This window comes from Schistocerca gregaria, chromosome 4, assembly GCF_023897955.1.
Source record: "Schistocerca gregaria isolate iqSchGreg1 chromosome 4, iqSchGreg1.2, whole genome shotgun sequence".
Classification (NCBI taxonomy): Eukaryota; Metazoa; Arthropoda; class Insecta; order Orthoptera; family Acrididae; genus Schistocerca; species Schistocerca gregaria.
In genome coordinates this window covers 564,982,942-565,009,182 of record NC_064923.1, presented here as the reverse complement: position 1 = coordinate 565,009,182, position 26,241 = coordinate 564,982,942, and the positions used below count along the sequence as shown (strand labels likewise).

The 26,241-nt window shown below is 41.1% G+C and overlaps 1 protein-coding gene across 1 annotated transcript in view; it reads right to left on the bottom strand.

Annotated features, from left to right (window-relative positions):
- Positions 1-241: 241 nt before the first annotated feature.
- LOC126365795 (outer dense fiber protein 3-like) overlaps positions 242-26,241 on the bottom strand; it is a 50,752-nt gene continuing 24,752 nt past the window's right edge. Inside the window, exons 2-4 of the mRNA XM_050008377.1 lie at positions 25,968-26,189; positions 14,824-15,025; positions 242-1,440 (exon numbers count right to left, since the gene is read on the bottom strand). Coding sequence (XP_049864334.1) covers positions 1,173-1,440; positions 14,824-15,025; positions 25,968-26,189 — 692 coding nt within the window. The 3' untranslated portion in view covers positions 242-1,172. The remainder of the gene's footprint in view (positions 1,441-14,823; positions 15,026-25,967; positions 26,190-26,241) is intronic.

The following is a 26,241-nucleotide window of genomic DNA, read 5'->3' as shown; positions in this document are numbered from 1 at the left end:
TCTGTGAAAGTTGAACATATTCCTGTTATTTATTCTAAGTATGTATTCTTGTATGTGATATCTACCGTGGCGCCATAAGCTAACGATGCCAGACCGCACTGTAGCCACGGTAACAATGAATTTCAGACAAACTGCAAGGCAGTAGCATATAATTTAAGCACTCTGAAACTGAATCAGTAAAATTAATGACGTTGCAACTGAAAATTAAGAGCATGTTAAGAAATAAGAACTTTTCGCAACGTCTGCAAGATGATACTCATTTAATATCAGTTTTAACAATAGAAATAAGTCATAAATTGTCATACACCTTTTAACTAAACACACAATTATTCAAAACCAAGAAAAAATACATGTAAACAAAGCAAATGCAGTATAGGGACCATGGATACATCACTCTTAGTCCTACTGCAGCTTCACAATTTTTGTGACATGTGGTTGGCATATCTAGCTACACTTTGTAACATCGAACATAAAAATATAGTTTCTCAAACAATGCAGAAATGAGGACAATTTAACGCAGCCATGGAAATCTCACCACCTGAAAATTCTGTCTGCTGTCGAAACTAGTTCCGCCTCTTTGTTGAATCGAGACGAACGTAGTAAACATTGGCCACGTAAGTGCACGCCTGTTAAACGAACTTACAACATCTAGAAGCACTTAGAATAACAAGCATATGTCAACAGTAGGTTTTCCTTAAAGAAATGCTCAGATATGCCGCCATCTGCAATAAATGCAATTCTTACTGATTTTTTATTGGCAACACAGATAGTTACCTCGAATCCACTTGGGCAAAATATTCCAATAGACGCTAAATGAATCACTAAAACAGTTACTTAATTATAGTAATCGGCTGTGGCACGAGCGGAGCTGACAATTCTGTCGTATTGGCCACCGCTTGCCTTGTAACTCAACAACACAGTCTAAGAAGCAGTTTCGCCTTCCTGATTTGTGGATGTAAACTTGATACCAATAATAATGAAGCAATAGAGACTTTGTAGACTTCTGAAATCATTGATACTGACAGAATGGCCCGATTCTCTCGAGAAGACGAAAATGATACAATATTGCATCACTCACGTAAAAAGTGTCACGGAAATAAGAGAAGAACACGAGTATGATAACCTGGAACCCGAGGAAATGTTTCCTTCGCTTTTGTATGTTTCGCCCGGATCTAGTTGTCGCAGGGCAGGATAAGCGGCGTGAGGTAGGGTGAGTGCTTGATTCCGAAAGAGATGCCGAAGTCGTTGGTTTGGCAGCAGCGTATGGGCGGCGGCAGATACTTGGCCGGACCGGGGGTTTCAGGCCCGCCAGGGGGCGGGTACACCTTGTCCGGCATCGTGTAGGCGGGCGCCTTTGGCCTGATTAGGTTGACTTCGCCCACGGTGTAGTCGGCCGGGCCCGGCCATGGCCGGTAGATCCAGAAGCGTGGGTACTGCGACCTGTAATCAGAGGAAAGAAATATACTAATTTACCTTCCACACCTCAAGGATGTTGAATAACACAAAAAATCTTAAACATATTTTCACTTAAGAGGTAATATCAGATTCGTACCCCCCTCTCCCCGCCCTCCCCCATGAACCATGCACCTTGTAGTTGGTGGGGAGGTTTGCGTGCCTTAATGATACATATACGAGTAGCAATACCGTAGGTGCAACCACAATGGAGGGGTATCTGTTGACAGGCCAGACAAACGTCTGGTTCCTGAAGAGGGGCAGCAGCCTTTACAGTAGTTGCAGGGGCAACAGTCTGGGTGATTGACTGATCTGGCCTTGTAACATTAACCAAAACGGCCTTGCTATGCTGGTACTGCGAACTGCTGAGAGCAAGGGAAAACTACAGCCGTAATTTTTCCCGAGGGCATGGAGCTCTACTGTATGGTTAAATGATGGCATCGTCTTGGGTGAAATATGCCACAGATAAAATAGTCCCCCATTCGGATCTTCAAATGGTTAAAATGGCTCTGAGCACTATGGGATTTAACATCTGAGGACATCAGTCCCCTAGAACATAGCTACTTAAACCTAACTGGCCTAAGGACATCACACAAATCCATGCCAGAGGCAGGATTCGAACCTGCGACCGTAGCGGTCGCGCGGTTCCAGGCTGAAGCACCTAGAACCGCTCGGACTCATTGGGGGGCTCATTCGAATCTCCGGGCAAGGACTACTCAGGATGACGTCGTCATCAGGAGAAACAAAACTGGAGTTCTACAGGTCAGTTTGTGGAATGTCAGATAACTTAATTGGGCAGATAGGTTAGGAAATTTAAAATGTATAGGTTCAAAATAGATAGAATTAGTGAAGTTCGGTGACAGGCGGAACAGGACTTCTGGTCAGGTGAATACGAGGTTATAAACACAAAAATCAAATACCGGTAATGTGGGAATAGGTTTAATACTGAGTAAAAAAAAAAATAGGAAAGCGGATAAGCTACTATGAACACCATAGTGAATGCGTTATTGTAGCCAAGATAGACATGAAGCCCACACCCACCACAGTAGTATACATTTATATGCCAACTAGCTCTCCAAATGAGGAGGAGATTGAGGAAATGTATCATGCGATAAAAGAAATTATTCAGATAGTTAAGGGAGCCAAAATTTAATAGTCATGGGAAACTGGAGCTCAATAGTAGGAAAAGGAACAGAAAGACAAGTATTAGGTGAACATGAACTGTGGGAAAGGAATAAAAGAGGAAGCCGCCTGGTAAAATTTTGCACAGAGCATAATTTAATAATAGCTAACACTTTGTTTAAGAATTATGAGAGAAGGTTGTATATGTGGAGAGATCTGGAGACACCAGAAGGTTTCAGGTGGATAATATGACGATTAGACGGAGATTTAGGAACCAGGTTTTAAATTGTAAGACATTTCCAGAGGCAGATGTGAGCTCCAGAGGCAGCAATTTGAGGAATGGGACTTGGATAAACTGAAAGAACAAGAGGTTATAGACGGTATCAGACGGAGTATTAGGGAACGATTGCCAGGAAAAGGGGAAAGGAGTACAATAAAGAAGACTAGGTAGCTTTAAGAGATGAAATAGTGACGGTAGCAGAGGATCAAGTAGGTAAAAAGAAAATGGCTAGTAGAAATCTTTGGGTGACACAAGAGATATTGGTTTTAATCGATGAAAGGAGAAAATATAAAAAATGCAATAAATGAAACTGGAGAAAGTGAATACAAACGTCTAAAAAATGAAATGGACAGGAAGTGCGAAATAGCTGAGCAGGAATGGCTAGAGGACAGCTGTAAGGATGTAGAATCATATATCACTAGGGGTAAGATAGATATTGCCTACAGGAAAGTGAAAGATACCTTTTGGGAAAAGAGAACCACCTGTGTGAATATCAGGAGCTCAGATGGGAAACCAGCCCTAAACAAGGAAGGGGAAGCAGAAAGGTGGTATATACAAGAGAGATGTACTTGAGGGCAATGTTATGAAAATGAAAGATGACGTAGAGGAAGATGAGAAGGGAGATATAATACTGTGTGAATAATTTGAATTAGTGCTGAAAGACGTAAGTCGAAACAAGGACCTGGGAGTAGACAACATTCCGTTAGAGCTACTTATAGCCTTGGGAGAGCCGCCATGACAAAACTCTTCCATCGGATGGGCAAGATGTATGAGACAGGCCAAATACCCCAGACTTCAAGAAGAATATAATAATCCCAATTCCAAAGAAAGCAGATACTGACTAGTGTGAAAATTACCGAACTGTAAAGATCAGTTTGGATTCTGGAGAAATGTTGGAACACGTGAGGCAATACTGACACAACGACTTCTCATAGCAACTATTAATCAAACTGCGTGCATATGGAGTATCATCTCAGTTGTCTGACTGGATTCGTGACTTCCTCTCAGAGAGGTCACAGTTCGTAGTGGTCGGTAAATCATCGAGTAGAACAGAAGTGATATCTGGCGTTCCGCAAGGTAGTGTCATAGGCCCTCTGCTGTTCCTGATTTACATAAATGATCTAGGTGATAATCTAAGCAGCCCCTTAGATTGTTTGCAGATGACGCTGTAATTTACCGTCTACTAAAACCGTCAGACGATCAATTCCAATTACAAACTGATCTAGAGAGAATTTATGTATGATGCGAAAAGTAGCAATTGGCACTAACCAACGAAAAGTGTGAGGTCATCCATATGGGTACTAAAAGAAATCCGATAAATTTTGGGTATACGATAAATCGCATAAATCTAAGGGTTGTCAATTCGACTAAATACCTTGTTTGTTGTTGTGGTCTTCAGTCCTGAGATTGGTTTGATGCAGCTCTCCATGCTACTCTATCTTGTGCAAGCTTCTTCAGCTCCCAGTACCTACTGCAACCTACATCCTTCTGAATCTGCTTAGTGTATTCATCTCTTGGTCTCCCTCTACGATTTTTACCCTCCACACTGCCCTCCAATACTAAATTGGTGATCCCTTGATGCCTCAGAACATGTCCTACCAACCGATCCCTTCTTCTGGTCAAGTTGTGCCACAAACTTCTCTTCTCCCCAATCCTATTCAATTCTTCCTCATTAGTTATGTGATCTACCCATCTAATCTTCAGCATTCTTCTGTAGCACCACATTTCGAAAGCTTCTATTCTCTTCTTGTTCAAACTATTTATCGTCCGTGTTCCACTTCCATACATGGCTACACTCCATACAAATACTTTCAGAAATGACTTCCTGACTCTTAAATCTATACTCGATGTTAACAAATTTCTCTTCTTCAGAAACGCTTTCCTTCTCGTTGCCAGTCTACATTTTATATCCTGTCTACTTCGACCATCATCAGTTATTTTGCTCCCCAAATAGCAAAACTCCTTTACTTCTTTAAGTGTCTCATTTCCTAATCTAATTCCCTCAGCAGCACCCGACTTAATTCGACTACATTCCATTACCCTCGTTTTGCTTTTGTTGATATACCTAGGAATTACAATTACGAGCAACTTAAATTGGAAAGACCGCGTAGATAATACTGTGGGGAAGGCGAAACAAACACTGCACTTTGTTGGCAGAACACTTAGAATATGCGACAAACCCACGAAAGAGACAGCCTACATTACACTTGTCCACCCTCAGCTGAATAATTCTGCGTGGTGTGAGATCCTAACCAGGTAGGATTGACGGAGGACATTGAAAGGGAGCAAAGAGGGGCAGTTCATTTCGTGTTATCGCGCAATAGGGGTGGGAGTGTCACTGATATGATACGCGAGGTGAGGTGGCAGTCACTGAAACGAAAGCAGTTTTCTTTGCGGTGAGAACTATTTACGAAATGCGAAAATATTTTGTTGACGCCCACCTAAGTAGGGAGAAATGGTTATAATAATAAAATAAGAGAAATCAGAGCTCGACTTGAAAGATTTAGGTGCTCCTTTTTCCCACGCGCCATTCGAAAGTGGAATGGTAGAGAAGTACTATGAAAATGGTTCGATGAACACTCTGCCAGGCAATTCAGTGTAAATTGCAGAGTAACCATGTAGATGTAGATGTAGGTTAAGGAAAGGAAAACCTACATTTATAGCATTTGTAGACTTGGAGAAAACTTTTGACAATGTTGACTGGAATACTCTCTTTCAAATTTCGAAAGTGGCAGGGGTAAAATACAGGGAGCGAAAGGCTATTTACAATTTGTATAGAAACCAAATGGCAGTTATAAGAGTTGAGGGGATGAAAGGGAAGCAGTGGTTGGGAAGGGAGTGAGACAGGGTTGTAGCCTCTCCCCAGTGTTATTCAATCTGTTTATTGAGCAAGCAGTAAAGGAAACAAAAGAAAAGTTTGGAGTAGGTATTAAAATCCATTGAGAAGAAACAAAAACGTTGAGGTTTGCCGATGACATTGTAATTCTGTCAGAGACAGAAAAGGACTTGGAAGAGCAGTTGAACAGAATGGATGGTGTCTTGAAGGGAGAATATAAGATGAACATCAACAAAAGTAAAACGAGGATAATGGAACATGGTAGAATTAAGTCGGGTGATGTTGAGGGTATTAGATTAGGAAATGAGACACTTAAAGTAGTAAAGGAGTTTTACTATTTGGGCAGCAAAATAACTAATGATGGTCGAAGTAGAGAGGATATAAAATGTAGACTGACAATGGAAAGAAAGAAGAGAGATTTGTTAACATCGAGTATAGATTTAAGTGTCAGGAAGTCCTTTCTGAAAGTATTTTTATGGAGTGCAGCCATCTATGGAAGTGAAACATGGACGATAAACAGTTTAAACAAGAAGAGAATACAAGCTTTTTAAATTGTGATGCTACAGAAGAATACTCAAGATTAGATGAGTAGATCACGTAACTAATGTTGCGGTATTGAACAGAATTGGGGAGAAGACAAATTTGTGATACAAGCGGACCAAAAGAACGGATAGGTTGGTTGCACACCTTCTGAGGAATCAAGGGATCTCCGATTTCGTACTGGTGGGAAGCGGTGGTGGTGGGGGGTGGAGGGGGAGGGGGTAAAATCATAGAGGGAGACAGAGAGATGAACACAGTAAGCAGATTGAGAGGGATTTAGGTTGCAGTAGTTACTCGGATATGAAGAGGCTTGTACAGAATAGAGCAGCATGGATAGTTGCATCAAACAAATCTTTGGATTGAAGACCACAACAACAACAACATCTGTCATATTACAAAACAAGCACATGAAGAATACATTGAAGTGCATTGGTAACTCCAATACTATAGTAATAATTCATCAGCAAAGAGAAAAATCAGCAGACAACACTTACTTACACTGACTACATAACTGCACTGAAGATGTACAGAAGTTTGATCTTATGTTATACTCATATTATTCGATAGTATTAACAACATATCCATAGTAGTCGGTCTACTAAGAAATTCAACAGCGGCGTAGAAGAAGTTGGCCACCAAAAAATCCTTTAGGTTCCTAAAATTAACTTTGTTAGTAGTTTCATAGCTGTCACCAACTTATTGAAAGTATGTATTCTTGACTAATGGGACCTTTCTGAACCAAAATAAGTGGCTTTCATGTTTATGTAGGTTATTAATTCTAGTACTGATATTATGAGCTGAGCTATTGATTTGAAAAAGACATATTTACGAAAAGTTTCTTCACATAATAAATGTGTTGGGAAGCAGTGGTTCGTACTTCAGTTCCTTGAGCAGGCCTTTGTAGGATATTCTTTAGTTAATACATAATACATACCTTTGGATTCAGAGTTTAACTTGACTTGATGAGTTACCTATATCTAACAACACAGTTGGTTGAAGTTAACCATTGTGTTGGGTCAGTATAAAAAGAGTGGTACAAACTTATCCAAAAACTACAGAATTACTGAAACTGTAGAGTAAAACAAGCAATTTTTCCATTACATTAACAATTATGGCTACAATAATGGTAGTTCAAACATGTCATATCACTGGCTTGATACGGTTTTGAAAACAAATAACAGACTGGCGCCTTTTTACTGAATTATGGAAAACCATTTGACATTGTATTATGCAGTATCTTAATAAACTGTCACAATATGGAATTATGGGCAATGGAACAGTAGACAAATAGTGGTCAGAATTTGAAATAAAAAATCTGATTTTTCTTAATATAGAATAAGGTTTCGACAATGTTATGTGTTGGGATTTTTCCTGGTGTGCTTTTGACTTGCCAAGAATTTTACAATTTAAAGCTATGATTTTTGCAGATTAAGTCATTCTATGGAGAAAGACTTCACCATGAAAGGAGCAGGTAAGCCGTTCAAGGGTAACTCACCAAAGTTAAATTTTACTAAAACTGAAAATATACCCTTTCTCCCCTTCAAGACTACAGACAGTAATTTACATTTGAATATCCAGATAGAAATGGCTTGTAATAAATTAACAATTTTAGGGTACTTAATACAAAAACTAAATAGTTTTATCATTCAAGAAGTCCTTACTACTAATTCTACTTTTTTCATACACATTTCATTAATGAGCAAATTTTGCTGGTAGTAAGAATATTTTCCTCTTGCACAAAGAATTTGTAGCATACATTTCTGGTTTAAGAAGGACAAGATCTAGCAAAAAATTCTTCGTTTAAGATAAAATATTTTCTGTTCAATTTTAACACAACACAGTTTATCCTCTATGGCATATGGCAAAGAAAAAGCTCATGTGTGTGAAATCAGTGCCAAGTGTCAACAATTACAAAACCAATAATAGAAACACTATAATTGCTCCCTGGGAAAACTTCCCAAAACCAAAAACAATTCTGACGTGTTATAGCAAATTTTTTGCTAGCAAAGTACCACAAAGTGTTAAGGGGATGATAAGAACAAATTTAAAATGTCAACTGAACTTGTGTAAAAAGAAAGGCCTTCCATAATACCAAAAATTCATATTAAATTGTCTAAATGATGTAATTATTCAAGTGTGGTGCGAGTCAAATCTTGTACAGCCTAATTAATCAGTGCAATATTTAAGTGTAAACTGTCATATGCAAGTCAAGTGAGTTACATTATTGTGAAAGGGGAACCAGTCACCAAACTGATTAAAAGTTTTAATGATTTCATTCGTTACAGTCATTAGCGGTTCCAAGTAATAAGTTCAGCTTCAGACTGCCATAGCACATTAATCAGGCATACTGCTGATCATCTGTTACTTTTCTTTCCTTTTGTTGTCATAGTGTGCCACAGTGAAAAAGACAAACACTGGAAATCACAGTGAAAGCAAATCACAGTGAAAGCGATTTTAAGCGTGATGTAAAAATAAATACGAAAATATATGTCTTACGAACCTACTATGGAACTGATCTAATCGTTTCTAAGGAGAATATACACGCATGTAGCTCCAAAATACAAGACATGTTCAGAATGTACTTTTTCGATAAAACTGGCTGACTGATTTCAAGGACAAGAAGTTGGCAATAGAACGCACTCTCGTTTGTCTCAATTGGCTCAAAGCTCATGTTGAAATGAGTATCCTCCGACTTACGCCAACTCCGAGGTGAGGAGCGTTACCCAGGTTCTTCTTGCTATAGGAAACGGGCCGTTCCAGATTTTTAACGACATCAAAACCATTTAAAGGGATGGTGTGATGAATCTTACTAAAAGGTACAGGTGGAATTGCGAGTTTAAAGTTGGGAGAACGGATTCTCATGATAAAAAAGGAATGGACGCTGCTCAATCATGACTGATGAGATGGTGAACAAGATCAAAGAAATGATTCGTGGTGACCATCGATCGACTTTGGACGAAATGAACGCAATGTTTCGAGAAATCTCCACATCTCATCTACGGAAATCATTACTCATACAGTTGGTTCTCGAAAATTGTGTGTGAAATGGGAAACAAAGCACCCCACAGATCAACACATAGTCGATCAAAATCACATCTTCATGGGAGTTTCTCGAGTTCTTCTAACGGAAAAGTGAACGTAACTGACTTTTTGTGACTGGCGTCGAAACGTGGGTGCCTCAATACAACCTTGATACGATAAGGCAATCAATGCAGTGGCGACATCCTTCCTCCTCATCAGCGAAAACATTCAGAACCGTTCTCTCTGCTTGAAAAATCATGGCCTTTCTCTTTCGGTACCGTAAAGGGATTCTCTAGTTGAATTTTTGTTCTGGGACGGAAGAATTAATGCTGTGAGGTTCTGCAGAATATTAAAAAATCAAAGAGAACGATACAGGACAAAATAAGAGCAATATTAACGAAGGGAGCGTGTTTGTTGCATTTGTTGATCTGCCACCTTCAAATCTTCATCTTTTCACCTCTCTGGATTTGTTTATGAGTGGAGAAAGGTTGTCTAACGAAGATGACGCTCTGATGTCTTTAAACAATGGATCAAACTGATGGAAAGACACATTTTTTGTCGAAGGTATCATAAAGCTCATTCCACGGTTCACAATGCGCATCGAGAACGAATTCGACTACATTGAAAAACAGTGTCTGAGATATAGCTGTGAATTTGTATATTTTCGATTTTAAATAACAGTATTCTTCATTTCTCAACATGCCTTTCAAGACACAAAACTACTTTTAAAATGACATTGTCAAATAATATTTCAGTATCGAAAAACGGTACTATGTGTGAATGGTATCCAGTAACCATATTTTAGTGGTTCGCAGCAACATATGTACGTAGAGACCTGACATGACAAATACAGCATAGTGAACACAGTCAACTATGAACTGGCCTTCACTGCGACTGAGCTGTCACAAGGGAATGATGAGCAAGAGGTCAATGACGTACGAGAGACAATCTCGTCCATGCAGGTAAAGAGAGGGTGATTGGAGAGTACAGAATTTCCCAGGCACAACAGCAGCCATGAGTATACTAATGGAGTCTGAAGTGTAAACACTGAGAATGGCGGAAAACCGACTTCATCCAGAATTGATATCAATAATGTCTACCAGTCTACCATTAATAGCTAGCTTCAGTGAAACCAAGAACACTATTTCAAAGTGAATTACAAGCAAGAACTTTTGGTGTAAAGGGCTAATTGATCTCACAAAGATTTCTGGAGTTATTTGTATTATAGAATGTATAATTAGATACTTTACTAAGAAAGCAAATCAGCCAAACACAAATAGATACAGTAACCAGCAAGGCGTCAAGAAACATACTTCTGGAGCGCTTATTATTACTATTATTTTTATTTCTTAAGCAGCCATCAAATGCAGTAACCTGATAACGATCTATGATCATTAATCCATAACTAATTAAAAATAGAGAACATACAGCAACAGCATGAAGTACAACTGATACAGAGTGATAATAATAAAACTGTACATTTACATATTCGTACATGTTTTGTGTGACTTCTAATAGCAGAGGTTTTATAATGATATTGTTGTGGAAATGGGCAAACAATACAAGATACAACTGTGAGGTACTGAAAGATAAGGATATTTTAAGAACACTAAATGGTAAGTTGGCCTCTGCCAGTTATAAGATGCTCATTTCTAGACTAGAAATGTAACAAGTGTGAACTAATAATTAAGCTTTTTCTAGAGTACCTAATGTAATAAGAATTATGTTGTTGGTACGGTTTTCATCGACATATCAGTCTAATCATATTAATGTATTTAGAGTTATTGTAACGTCTGTTGTCTAAATTTCATGAAACTATTGTTTAATAATCTACTGAGAAGGTTAAACACTTGCATACATAATGAAAGAACTACAAGTATGAGGAATGTATGAAGGGACATGGAGAGACAAATGTTATGAGGGCAAATCTGTGTTCTTCTGGGTGGCATTACAACCACATATGTTAGCTTGACCTAGCATGAATCCTGTTTGTGGGGTGTAATAAAGTATATATTCTTCATTAATAACAGTCGTCCTCCCAAATGCTAGTCCAGAATGCTAACAACTGCACCACCTCGCTCGATTTGTGTAGAATTCTGTCAGCAGAAATCAGTAAGTTAAACCAAATTTTAAAAACTGCCTAATATTTTGAGTATCGTCTCCTCCCCCCCCCCCCCCCAAAGAAAAGCAAAAAGATCCAATCAACAGCTGCCTCCTGTTCTTTAATTTAAGTATCTCATAGACTTTCAAGTATTATTGTATTATTTCAACATGATGTCCGTTGCAGTAATTTTACTGAATGTATTTTGAATTAAATAGAAAGATATTGCATTGCTCTGTAATATTCAAAATTTATTCAACCAGAAGTACTTTTATTTAACTTAGTCTGACATTTTAGAATCATTTTAAAGTCACTGGAATAAGCATATTTGATTCGATTGCTACTTTTAGCTTGAGGGTTTTAGGTAAATTAGTTCTCCTCTTTCTTTCCATGAGCTTGATACCATATTTTCCTCTTTACCTTTTTCACTATATGTTTACCATGGATGACAAGAATGTTGATAAGATACAGAGTGTCAGTTCCTCAAGTAACACACTAATACTGTCATTCTTTGATATATATCAAATCTGGAGACTAAATTGTTTCAGTTTTCCACAATACAGAAGTCATAAACAAAAATGATAGCTGATTCTTTGTTTCATCGATGTTCCTTAGTGTGCCTCAAAATGTATAATACTTGGTAATTATAAGAGATGATGTGAGAAGACAGAACAACAATTTGGTATGAGCAGCAAATAAAAGAAATAAAAATACGAAAAAGTTATGTTGTGTAGATGTCATAGAACAATTTTGAATCTAAAGAAAAGTGTATACAAAAACTAAAATAGTATGTAATCAACATTTGGAAAAGAAAGCAACGCACATTAATGATGAAATTGTAGATTTAACTTGTACTGAGGACAGCTGCCACCTCTGGTTTTGTGAGTTGGCAAAGACAAAGAATGTGAATGCAAAATACGAATTGCAGCAACAGGGTGATCTGCAGTGTACCTCAGGATCTAAATTCGTTGTCAGTGATATACTCTATATTTAATACTTGTCATTAGGATTCCAAATAAACCCTGCTTAGTGGCTGACAGCCATTTATAATTATGTACTGAATCTGTTGTCGTCAATATTTGCATCAAATTTTAAAAAAATTCTAAACAAATAAGTAAATTCACTAGACAAATTCAAAGTTTTTGTATTAAATAAAAGATAAATATATGAAAAGTACTTTGGTACATCATCTATGAAACTTCTATGTGGGGTATGGTGGGGGGGGGGGGGATGATATTGTATATCTATTATCGCAGTACCACAGTGTAAAATGTCTGTTGTAGCTTCTCTAACAGGAGTTTGTTGACATAATCTGCGGTGAATGCACGTCGGTTAGCCAGATCCAGGACAAATTCAGAATGTAATTTTCACTCTGCACTCGGCAGTCGCTGATATGCAACTTCCCGTCAAATTAGAACCGTGTGCCGGACCTAGACTCAAACTTGGGACTTTTGCCATTGTCAGGCAAGTGCTCTACCGACATTTTTTTTATTTTTCATTTTGTTCGTAATGGTTCTTGTCATTTTGTCTGAGCAGATGCCACAGGACATCCCTTTATGATCATCGTTGATATATCATTTTTTTTATTTTTTTTTTTATTTTACAGAGGGCAGCCAGCCATCTGAGCGAACACGCTGAGCTGCCGTTCTGGCGTCCAACTGAGTTACACAAGCACGACTCACGACCCGTCCTCACAGCTTTACTTCCGCCAGTACCTGATCTCCTACCTTCTAAACGTCACAGAAGTTGTCCCGCGAAACTTGGCAAGACAGGCACTCCCCCAGGAAAGGATACGCAGAGACGTGGTTTAGCCACAGCCTGTGTGAGGTTTCCAGAATGAAACTTTCATTCTTCAACGAAGTGTGTGCTGATATGAATCTTCCTGGCACATTAAAACTGTGTGACGGATCTTGTTTCGAACACACGACTTTTTCCTTCTGCGGGCAAGTGCTCTACCGACTGAGCTATCCAAGCACGACTCATGACTCGAAACGTACTCGAGAGCTCAGTCGTAGAGCACTTGCCTGCTAAAGGCAAAGGTCCCAAGTTCGAGTCTCTATCCGGCACACAGTTTTAAATGTCAGAAAGTTCTATGACAAATTGTTTCCTGTACTTTGAATATTCACCATTAAATGTTCTAATGGTCCCATACTGATGAACAGTGTTCATGATCAATTGGAGAAGAGAGTTTGGTAAGAGTCCTTCTTAATGATATTATACAGGGTGAAAAGTATTTAAACCGACAAACTCTGGGAGGTTGTAGGGGACATCAAAACAAATATTTTTCCCTAATGTCATTTTTTCCTATGAGGAGTATTTAAACCGGTAGAGGAAGATTTCTCTGGCGGCAAATTAATTAAACCGACAAACACTTTTCCATTTTTTTTATGACCGAGAGACAACACATTAACACAACCCAATTTGAATTACATTAGATTTTTAAAACTGCCTCCATTGACATGTAAACAAAGTTTACACCGTCGGATCATGTTCTGTCTGACACAGGCAAAAACCCCAGGAGTATCCTGAATTGTTCCTGCTGCTGCTACTGTCCGGGGAACCAGACCCTCTTCTGTTGCAACAGGAGCTGTGTAAACAAGGTTGCGCATCTCTCCCCACACAAAAAAATCCAGAGGGGACATATCTAGAGATCGAGCAGGTCATGGTACAGGATCATCTCTGCCAACCCACGTTTTTGGGAACCGTCGGTCCAGGAATCGACGCACACGACGACTGAAATGTGCTGGCGCCCCGTCATGTTCGAACCACATGCGTTGTCTTGTACGGAGCGGGACGTCTTCCAGCAAGTCTGGAAATGCTCTGGCGAGAAAATTGTAATAGTGCCTGCTATTTAATGGCCTAGGTAGCAGATATGGCCCAATTAAACAGTCCCCAACAACACCGACTCACACGTTAACGACGAATCGCACTTGTTGTTGATCAATCCTCTGTGAGGCTCGTTCGTTGTGTTGCACTACGTAGTACGCTCCAACCACATCAGAGTACTCACTCCAGGTGTGTCGCTCCATTAGTAAACAGAGACAATGCACTACTACACTGGTGGACAGCAGTTGCCTACAACCGAAGAGCGTAATACGCCCTCTAACAATTAAAGATCGTAATACGGCCTCTAACAACTGAAGAGCGTTGTACAGCCTCCACCAGTTTGAGTAATACTCATAGGAAAAAATGACATTATGAAAAAATATTTGTTTTTTTGTCCCCTACAACCTCCCAGAGTTTGTCGGTTTAAATACTTTTCACCCTGTATATCTTGAAGTTTTCTTACAGGAATTTTTTTGGCATCTGTTCTCCCCACAATTAGGACCATACGGTTATCCCACCAAAGACGACTTTTGGGCGAATGTATCTCGTTATTTGGCAAGTGTGACTGATTACAGTATCTGCGTTTCAGACGTCACTGGTTTTCGTCCCCTGTTTATGTGATAAGCAGAAGATGCAGGCACTCACAGGGAATAGGAGGGGGCGTTGGGCTTGTAGATGACATTCTCGCCGATGACTACCGGCAGTGTGTAGGCGTTGGGCGCCGGTGGCTGCGTCAAGCTGCGCTGCTTATGGCGGTCGTTGAGGCTGTAGTGCGGCGCGCGGTTTGTCTTCAGCACTGGGACGTCCTCCACGCGGTACGCCATTGGGCCCGGGCTCTTCGGCATCGCTGCACACCAACACTATGTGGCATAAACACTCTTCAAATGCAATGCTCTCACACAATTCGAGTTTCATTCACAGGCTATACGCAATATACGATGATAACGAAATTAATGTACACATTGAGACATTGCCTCATCAGTAACTCTTGTAGCTAAGATGTTGTGCTCCTATTATGTTTAGAGATATCACAGAGGCATCTGTGTGGCTTCACTGGCATTAAAACTTAAATTTTAAACGACTTACACTGGCTTTACACATCTGATTACATAAATGGCTCTACAAGAACAACAACTACATATAAATGGATATGTGAAACTCCTTCGCCATAGCTACGAAATGCTTAGAAAAATTTGAACCAAGCTGGATACACATAAGACTTAATACCAGGGGACAGTTATGCAGGGGGTAAGACACGCCTAGCACCACTATTTAAAGGGTGGAGGTATGGATGAGAAACAAATAATATGTACGTATAACTCTGGAATGCCTGGAATAATTACATCCAAAATACACTACTGTCCATTAAAATTGCTACAGCGCGAAGATGACGTGCTATAGACGCGAAATTTAACCGACAGGAAGAAGATGATGTGATATCCAAATGATAAGCTTTTCAGAGCATCCACACAAGCTTGGCGCCGGTGGTGACACCTACAATGTGTTGACATGAGGAAAGTTTCCAACCGATTTCTCATACACAAACAGCAATTGACCGGTGTTGCCTGGTGAAACGTTGTTGTGATGCCTCGTGTTAGGAGAAGACATGCGTACCATCACGTTTCCGACTTTGATAAAGGTCGGATTGTAGCCTATTGGTCGAGATCCAATGACTGTTAGCAGAATATGGAATCGGTGGGTTCAGGAGTGTAATACGGAACGCCGTGCTGGATCCCGACGGCCTCGTATCACTAGCAGTCGAGATGACAGTCATCTTATCCGCATGGCTGTAACGGATAGTGCAGCCACGTCTCGGTCCCTGAGTCAACAGATGGGGACGTTTGCAAGACAACGTTTGCAGCAGAATAGACTATTAGCTCGGTGACCGTGGCTGTGGTTACCCTTGACACTGCGTCACAGATAGGAGCGCCTGCGAAGGTCTACTCAACGACGAACCTGGGTGCACGAATAGCAAAACGTCATTTTTGCGGATGAATCCAGGTTCTGCTTACAGCATCATGATGGTCGCATCCGTGTTTGGCGACATCGCTGTGAACACACATTGGAAGCGTGTATTCTTCATCGCCATACTGGCGTATCATCCGGTGTGATGGTATGGGGTGCCATTGGTTACACGTCTCGGTCACCTCTTGTTCGCATTGATGGCACTTTGAACAGTAAACTTTACATTTCAGATGTGTTACGACCCGTGGCTCTACCCTTCATTCGATCCTTGCGAAACCCTACATTTTAGCAGGATAATGCACGACCACATGTTGCAGGTCCTGTACGGGCCTTTCTCGATACAGAAAATGTTCGAATGCTGCCCTGGCCAGCACATTTTCCAGATCTCTCACCAATTGAAAACGTCTGGTCAATGGTGGCCGAGCAGCTGGCTCGCCACAATACGCCAGTCACTACTCTTGATGAACTGTGGTATTGTGTTGAAGCTGCATGGGCAGCTGTACCTGTACAGGCCATCCAAGCTCTGTTGGACTCAATGACCAGGCGTATCAAGGTTGTTATTACGGCCAGAGGTGGGTGTTCTGGGTACTGATTTCTCAGGATCTATGCACCCAAATTGCGTGAAAATGTAATCGCGTTTTTCCGATGAATACCCGTTTATTTCTTCTTGGTGTAGCAATTTTAATGGACAGTAGTGTAGTTCATACATGCCTTACAAAACTACTAGGAAAAAATAGTATGTGTAAAACACTCCTAAACCCTTTATAGTAGGAGCAAAGGAGAGAAGGTGATAAGAAAAAAAAATTGAAAACGACCAACATTAAAGTCGAATGTAGGGTCTTTGGTCTTAGCACAATTGGTAACAGATCTGTTAGTATAAGAAGTACCCTGTGCCACGACCCATAAGGTGGCTTGCAGGTCTCGTAAAATTTAAGGATAAGTCGCAAATCACTCGTAGGATCCCCGTCCACGTTCAGTTCTCCTGAGAAGGGTTTTACTAAGACTCCAGAGGTCGTCCAAATTCAGTTGTCGACGATATCTTATCAGCCTCCAAATCCCTCATGAAACTCTCCACCTTCTCAAAATTCTGCCCCAGTTACACTAACTGACAATAACAGTGGAGCACCCAACATAATCGGATGTCAATGTAATTTAGTGCATGTACACACCGCACGCAGGTAGGTGAATGTTATAATTCTCTGTAGCAGGTGAAACGACGATCGGAGTTAATTAGAACTGTCCGTGTTTAGTGTTGTTATTAGGCCTGGCAGGGTATATGAGAGGGCGTGAACAGCTTCAGATGTCGAGTCATTACTGTGAAGGATACGGAGATGCAAAGTTCTCATATGAGACAGCGTTATCAGCAAATGACAGAGTTTGAAAGGAGCCTCATTGTGAATCTTCATTTGGCCGACTGGTCGAATCTTGCAGCATCCAGATTTTTGGACCGATGTTGCACGGGAACGTGAGGGCAGGCATGCTCGCCATCAAGATTCCGGTCCACCACGTCTGACGATCGCTACGGAAGATCGCTGTATTGTGCACCAAGGTCATCGTAACACCTTCACATCCTCACCTGCCGTCCGAGAACAATTAATGGACTCCCTGCAAAATTCTGTGTCGTACCGCACCATTGGTTGGAGACTAGCAGCAGTTCAGCCGGCCGCTGGTGGCCGAGCGGTTTTAGGCGCTTCAGTCTGAAACCGCGCGACCGCTACGGTCGCAGGTTCGAATCCTGCCTCGGGCATGGATGTGTGTGATGTCCTTAGGTTAGTTAGGTTTAAGTAGTTCTAAGTTCTAGGGGACTGATGACCACAGCAGTTAAGTCCCATAGTGCTCAGAGCCATTTGAACTATTTTTGAACCAGTTCAACTAGGCGATTACCATCCAAAGCGCATGCTGTTCTAACACAACACAAACGGCTGCATTTGGAGTTGTGGCGTGACCGGGAAGCATCGACTGCTGGTGAATGAAGTCGCATTGTGTTCAGAGATGAATCGTGGTTCTACACTACTCCGAATGACCATTGGTGGCGAGTATGGTGGCGACCTGGGCACAAGTCCCATTATTTCAATGTTTTTGAGAGGCACAGCGGTGTTACTTCTAACGTCACGGTGTGGGGAGTCATTGGGTATGACTTAAGGCCACGGCGAGTAGCGACAGACGAAACTCTGACGTCGCAACGCTACATCACAGACATCTTGCGTTCTCACGTGTTACCTCTCACTTGACTACCGTGGTATTATTTTTAAAAGGACAATGCTCGCCCACGCATAGCGTGTCTCTATGAAGTGTCTGCGTGATTTTCAGGTACCCCCTTGACGAGATAGATCCCCAGACCTGTTCCTGATAGAACATGTGTAAGACCTGCTCGGTTTTCAGTTCATCCCAGTGCCCGTATCCAGTATATCATGAACCAGTTACAATAGTTGCGGGCCAGCCTGCCTCACGAGAAGAGACAATGGCTTTATGAACCCTTCCCAAAGGAATCAGTGCATGCATCCAAGCCACAGTGGGCACAACGTCAAATTGATAGTGGGTTTATAGTACTAAGTTCCTTGCGTGTTTCACTCTATTTTGTGATCACTGAAATAACGTCACATATCCTCACAGCCCCTGAAGTTTTAATTTCGTTTTCTCCTCCCCTACTGGGTGTTTCATTTTTTTATTTTTATTTTTTTCCCAGGCAGTGTATACTATCGTAACGAAGTACACCAGTATCCTGCATAATCCTTGGTGCTGTCCCCTGCATTCTTTGTAGCATTCCTTTACCGGTTCTGCTTCTATCCAGAGTCTTTGGGTACATGTGGCCTCTCTCCTAATGTTATGGAGCATTTCCACGAAACTCAGAAAAATTTTATGTTTCTTTGCATAACTATCTCAGACCGTAATTCTTCTTTTACTCTCTTAATCTTCTCAAAGGAGAGGTTTACCTGTTTAGAAGTTCGTGTTGAGTTGCAATTTACATATTGGCTTTGATATGCTGTTGGGTTTATGTGGCACAGAAAAAGAGAGTTCCAGGTTAGATCACAGATATATTAGAAGTGTTTTATTGTGATGTTGAGTGTGAACGGAAGTACACAAAACGGCTCACAAAGTTAACCTAAGTAATGTTCTTAATATTTATGAAAATATTGTTTAAAACACAACATGCACTAGTAATGTGCTTTCCGATGTTCAGTCAAGTTGTGGATTAAAATTTACTTGTACACCCGAAAGCACGCCATTTATCAATCACGCCGAGAAAATCAGAGATCACCACGTACACAGACTGTAGATGTGATGTTAATCGCGGGGACGTAGAACACTGAAACCCAACAATGTGAAACGACAGACAACATCCAAAAATACCATCCCTAAGGCTGGTCCTGCTCCAGCACGTTGTTTGCTTACTCTAGGTATGGGTGATATTAAGAGTCGACTAATTGACCATTTGGAGTCAGTAATAATATCGATTACTTGTACGTTAATAATTCGTTATTCGATCATTGTTATGCTAGGTCTTAATTTGTAGGTCTACAAAGCATTCACCTACAATAATTTTTGTGTGATGAAAAGGTTTGTTTTCCAAAAATTCGAGTGATGCTATCGCACTTATATTTGTCTTTCTGTAACGAACAGTAGTTGCTCATTTTCATGAAATACAACAATTTTTATTTCTGGATTTTAACTACTTTTACTTCTCAAATATTACCATATTTAATAATGTATACAATCGCGTAATTTAAAGAGAATTATCATAAAAGAACTAGTGTACATGTCGTCTACCAAGTGTACGCCTATTTGGCGAGTATGTGCGGGTATCAATCATCGATTTGGTCGTGCTATATCGAGCAAACGTGTTACTTGTACGGCTTCGGACCCAGCATGTGCGCAGCCTAGGGTGTGTCTATACTGTAGCTTCGCTGCACAAACATCGCCGGCGTGGCCAGAAGGTTATGAAGCAACCCCACTGATAAGGAAATGGTCGATCCGACATTTCGAAATCTGCCCTGAAACGTTTTATACAGGAAGGATACAGGAAGGCGTGGGAACAGGATCGATATTCACCTAGATGAATGGGGGAAACCGCCTGAAAACCACATCTACGCTGGACGTTTCACTAGCCCTCGTCGGTGCGTTCCCCTGAATCCCGAAAGCGCCGCATTAACGCGCTCAGCTATCCGGGCAGGCTCTCAACAGTTTTATTATGATAATGTAAATGTAGGCTAACTTAAACTGCATTATGAAGATAAAACATATCGGTTGTAGATGTGGCAGAGATGCCATACTTATAACATACATAAGATATTGATTGTAACTGTACAGCGACTGAAACATATGAAAATGTATGGTTGCAGTAATGTTACGCTAATTCTCACTCTCTGAAAACGGATCCACTTCTGTCACCTGAGAGAGTGAGAGAGAAGGGAGAGGGGGAGAGAGAGGGAGAGAGAGAGAGAGGGAGAGGGAGAGGGAGGAGGAGAGGGAGGGGGAGGAGGAGACTGCAACACGCACACACAGAAATGAATGGCGAATGCGAAATATTTTACCGGTTGCAAACTGCATCCCAAATAATTACTTTGAAACTAAATAGTCCACGTGCACGCTTGAACACAAGCGAAATTCTTTACAGAATGTGATACTGTAGCTCCTCACCTTAATTACGAGGGCCACTCCAAAAGAAATGCACACTATATTTTTTTAATCCACCTCTTATTCTACATGTTTGAAAGTCTTACTGTGTGTAGATACATGCCTTAGGAACAATATTTTCATTTCTCCACATAATTTCCATCCCTCTCAACTGCCTTACGCCATCTTGGTACCAGAGCCTGTATACACGCACGGTAAAAATCTTGACTAACCTGTTGGAGTCAATGTTTGTCAGCGTGCACAAGGGAATCATCATCTTCAAACCTTGTTCCACGAAGAGAGTCTTTCAATTTCCCAAAGAGATGATAGTCACATGGAGCCAGGTGAGGACTGTAAGGCGAGTGTTTCAGTGTTGTCCATCCGAGTTTTGTGCTCGCTTCCATGTATTTTTGACTGACATGTGGCCGTGCATTGTCGTGCAACAGCAAAACATCCTGCTTTTGCCGATGTGGTCGAACACGACTCAGTCGAGCTTGAAGTTTCTTCAGTTTGCCACATATGCATCAGAATTTATCGTGGTTCCACTTGGCATAATGTCCACAAGCAAGAGTCCTTCGTAATCGAAAAACACCGTAGCCATACATTTTCCAGCAGAAGGTGTGTTTTTGAATATATTTTTTTTTCTTGGGTGAATTTGAATGATGCCACTCCACTGACTGTCTCTTCGTCTCTGGTGAAAAATGATGGAGCCATGTTTCATCACCTGTCACAATTCTTCCAAGAAATTCATCTGTACCATTGTCGTACGGTTCCAAAAGTTCGCTGCATACTATTTTTCTTGTTTCTTTGTGAGCCACTGTCAACATCCGTGGAACCCACCTGGCACAAACCTTTTTTAACGCCAACACTTTCAGTATTCTGAAAACACTTCCTTCCCCTCTCCCAACTTAGCGTGACAATTCGTTCACTGTGATGCGTCTGTCAGCAGTCACCAATTTGTTAACTCTCTGCACATTGTGTGGAGTGTGTGCAGTACCAGGATTGCCGCTGCGAGGACAATCCTCAATATTGCCGTGCCCGCTTTCATCACGTAACCTGCATGCCCACCGACTAACTGTACAGCAGTATCTCCATACACCTTTTTCAACCTCTTGTGGATGTTTCCCACTGTCTCGTTTTCATAGCACGGGGGTTCTACGACAGTACGTTGCTACTGACGAACGTCAAGTGTAGCAGTTATCTTGAAGACATGCTGTGACGATGCCATTCACGGGAACTGGTTGAACTAAGTTTGAAAACAAGCGGGAAGGAAGTATCTACACACTGTAAAACTTTCACACATGCAGAATGAAAACTGTATTTTTACAAAAATAGTGTGCATTTCTTTTGTAGTAATCCTCTTATCAGCATTGGGTGCTAGACCTACGAGAAAGTCAGGACGGGGGTCGTACGTAACAGCACGTGACACTTGAGAACTAAAATGAGTGCCAGCGACCGTTTCCAGCGGGGAGCAAGTATTTCAAACGAATTTATAGTTCTTGACAACGTGTTTAAAGGCATACAAGTTCTCGATAGCACACGACAAAATTAAAACTTTTAGTGGGTATATTTTCAATTAAATACTGGTTTCTCGTGTGGCTCTCACGGAACGGGACGTTCGCGAATTGCGACTGATAAGCCGACTAGAGTGACGTCACAAGCCAGTTGCTGGACCCACATGTCTCGATGGTCCCGACTGGGTGAGAATGACGTCACTTTGCGATATGATGTACCAGAAAATAAAAACTGCTGTACGAATGAACTACCATATTCAGCTGAAATCCGCAATAATTTTTACGAGTGCGAGAATGTATAATTTTTTTTGACTGTTGTATTATTTTCTGTAAAAGGCGATGCGAGTGATAACAGTACGAACCAAGGATTTTTGCTGATTTAGAAATTAACTAGTACAGACGTTTTAGGAACTATCGAAGAGAGTACCAGTATTGGTAACCATTAAGGATAGTTTTTTTAAGTATTTTCCTTAAATATGAGGAGATTGTATTGGAAGAAGTCTTTCAAGAAAGCACCTGTATGATTTTCTGAATACATTTCAAGTGATTTAAAGGAACAAATGGACTTTATTTCCTTTTCCATATATTGGCTTATGTGGATATGAGATGTCGGAGCCTGTGTGATTTTGTTGCTGAAGTAACTTCTGTACGGAACCTGCTCATATGGTTAAGTCATTGAATGCTCAATTTCATCCATGATCTGCATTGCACCTACATTAAGAGCTAAGTCATTTTACCAACATTTTACGGATCTGCCATAGCGCTACTGATACGATCCGCTGTTTCCCTCCAGCGGAATAAGTTTTCTTACAGCCGAGCTGAGGCGAAAGAAGCCACGAGATCAACGGAGACTGCCGTCGCATCTTCAGCCACAGCCTTTATTTTTGTGAGCTTAAAGTACAGTTGTAGCAAATACTTGGTTCTATAAAAATTCAGAATAATAGTTGAAATCAGATATTGAGTCATTTGAAGGGCTTCGAAATAAACTTTATAACTATAATAATTAATCCCAGCTAACTTTCTTTGCGCAAGAGCACATCGAAATCATAATTCTAAATAAATTGATTAACTCTTTGGTGTTTTCCTCCATATATAATAATAAATTAAATAAATGAATAAATAAATAAATAAAATTTATAATAATCGTCCACTAGTTGACCTGCTCTCGCTTTGAATGTGCCGTATGCCGCAGTGAATATACCGAAATGAAACTCAGTGAAATAAAAGTTATTAATTTATTGAATATTCATTTTTACCTACAAATTTTCACATTAAATGTTGAAAGTGTCCCCCCTGTTGTGGAATACGCAATTCAATTCGTCTAATCATGTTTCGAAACACAAGCTGTAACATTTCTTCTGTAACAGAAGCAGTGAAAGTGGATTTGCAGTTTTCAATTCATCGATGGATTTTGGACGGTTCTTATACACAGTTGCTTTCGCTGCACCCCAGAAGAAAAAGTCAGGTGGTGTTTGGTCAGGCGATCGTGGACGCCAAAGTACCTGTGAAATTATACGAACACCAAAAACATCAGCAAGCAGTGACATTGAAACGCGAGCTGTATGCGCAGTTGCGCCATCTTGCTGAAAATAACCGTTCAGTATTTCACTTAACACATTTCTTACTGATTTTTTTTGGACTCATGGACATTTTATCGGAAATATCGAGTAGTTTATCCTCAGACAAAACGCTAGGTCGGTCACTTCTCGGTACGTCTGTCACTGAAACCGTACTTCGAAATTTGTTAATCAAATCTCGCACAGTATCGTGACGTGGGAGTCTTGCCTCCGGGAAAACTGAACTAAATGTTGAACGAACTGAAACTGTGTATTTACTGCCAGCTTTAAACACTTGTTCGACTAAAAACACACGTTCTTCAATGGTTAACATTTTAACAGTGACAAAAGCGGAACAAACGAACAAAGAAACTAAACTGAAACGTTCACGTCAACACGTAACGACACACACCAACGATACTACTGACGCTGGCTGAGATAAACGAAACAGAGGAATGTTGGGAGAGTCCAGTTGAAGGGAAGTAACCCAGACTGGCGAACAATCATACGGCACTGCGGAGAGATTTTTGATCACCCCGTGTATTAAAGCGAGTATTTATAATCACACTTTTTTCAAATTAATTATGAGGGTCAGTCAAAAAGTAATGCCTCCTATTTTTTTTTCTACGTTTAATTGTCAGGAAATTTAAATACAATTACATAGGTTGAAAACCACAACATTGAGGATCATTTTGTCATTTTTCAATGTAATCTCCGCCCATCTCTACAGTTTTGGTCCATCTTTGAACAAGGGCATGTATCCCAGCACGGTAAAAATCACAGCTCTGCTTCCTAAGCCATTGACGCACGGATGTTTTGACAGCCTCCTCATCTTCAAAATGAATCCCACGATGAGCTTCTTTTAGTGGCCCGAACAGATGGAAGTCTGATGGTGCCAGGTCAGGGCTGTATGGGGGATGAGGCAAAACTTCCCATCCAATTTTGACAATCTCGTCAGAGGTGTGACGACTGGTGTGTGGTCTTGCATTGTCATGCAAAAGAAGAACATCTGCCATTGATTTTGTTGGGCGAACTCGCTGAAGACGTGCTTTAAGTTTTTTGAGGGTTGTGACGTATTGAACAGAATTTATTGTGCATCCCTGCTCCAAAAAATCAACCAGAATCACACCCTCTGTATCCCAGAAAACTGTTGCCATAACTTTCCCTGCCGATCGCACAGTTTTGAATTTTTTCTTCCTCGGCGAGCTTGTGTGACGCCACTCCATTGACTGCCTTTTTGATTCGGGTTCAAAAAAATGCACCCATGTTTCGTCCACGGTCACAATTTTTTTCAGAAACTCATCTCCCTCCAAACGGAAGCGCTGCAAGTGTTGGGAGGCTATTGTTTTCCTTGCCTCTTTATTCTGATCGGTTAACATTCTTGGAACCCACCGTGCACAAACTTTTGAGTACCCCAATTGTTTAATAATCGTGATCACACTGCCTTTACTAAGAGAAATAATGCGACACACTTCATCTGCAGTCACCCGACGGTCACCACGAATGATGTCATCAACTTGCTGAATGTTGTGTGGAGTCACTGCACTCACCGGCCTGCCGCTCCGCTTTTCGTCAGTCAACGGTGTTTGCCCTTCAGCTTCCTTACAACGACGAACCCATCGTCTAACAGTGCTTACATCCACTGTCACAACACCATACACCTTCTTCAGCCTTTCATGAATGCGTATGGGCGTTTCACCTTCTGCATTCAAGAATTCAATCACACAACGCTGTCTCAAACGAACATCGATGTCGGCCATCTTACAAACTTCTGCTGTGCTGCCACCTGTTGACACAGAAAGTTACTACTGCAGTGGATTGCAGAAGGTTTGAGGAATGGCGCCAAATTCAAATTTTTCACTTAACTTAATTTTTTTAAGTAGAAAAAAAATGGGAGGCATTACTTTTTGACCGACCCTCGTATATTGTATTACTAAGTTACGAAATCCATTCTATCCTCTGGAAGTGATTCCTTGATCAATCAATCAAGGTTGGGGACATTGCCTTCACCAGACCTCGAAGCCAAGGCCTCGAGGTCCAAACAGGAAACTAAGGATCAATTCTTTACTAGTACCTACAGTGATTCAACAATGTTTACAATATACTGCGACGTTAGCTGATGACGTGGCTATGTACTTACAGAGCGGCTCGAGCGGCCAGCGCGCCGTGTACTGGGGCGTGCCATCCTTGCCGAAGCGCGTGTAGTACTTCTCGATGGTGTAGCGGTTGGGCGCGGGCCTCACTCGCCGGTCCACCAAGGGCGGCTTGGGTCGCATCGTGTAGTTGGGCGCGCGGTACTTGGTGGGGTCATGGCCCTCGTAGCCCACAGTCGACGGCAGCATCACCGCCGCCGGCCCGGGGCCTGCAAATAAACTAATAGTTATTTCCATTTCCCAGGAAGCAGAGCAGTCTCC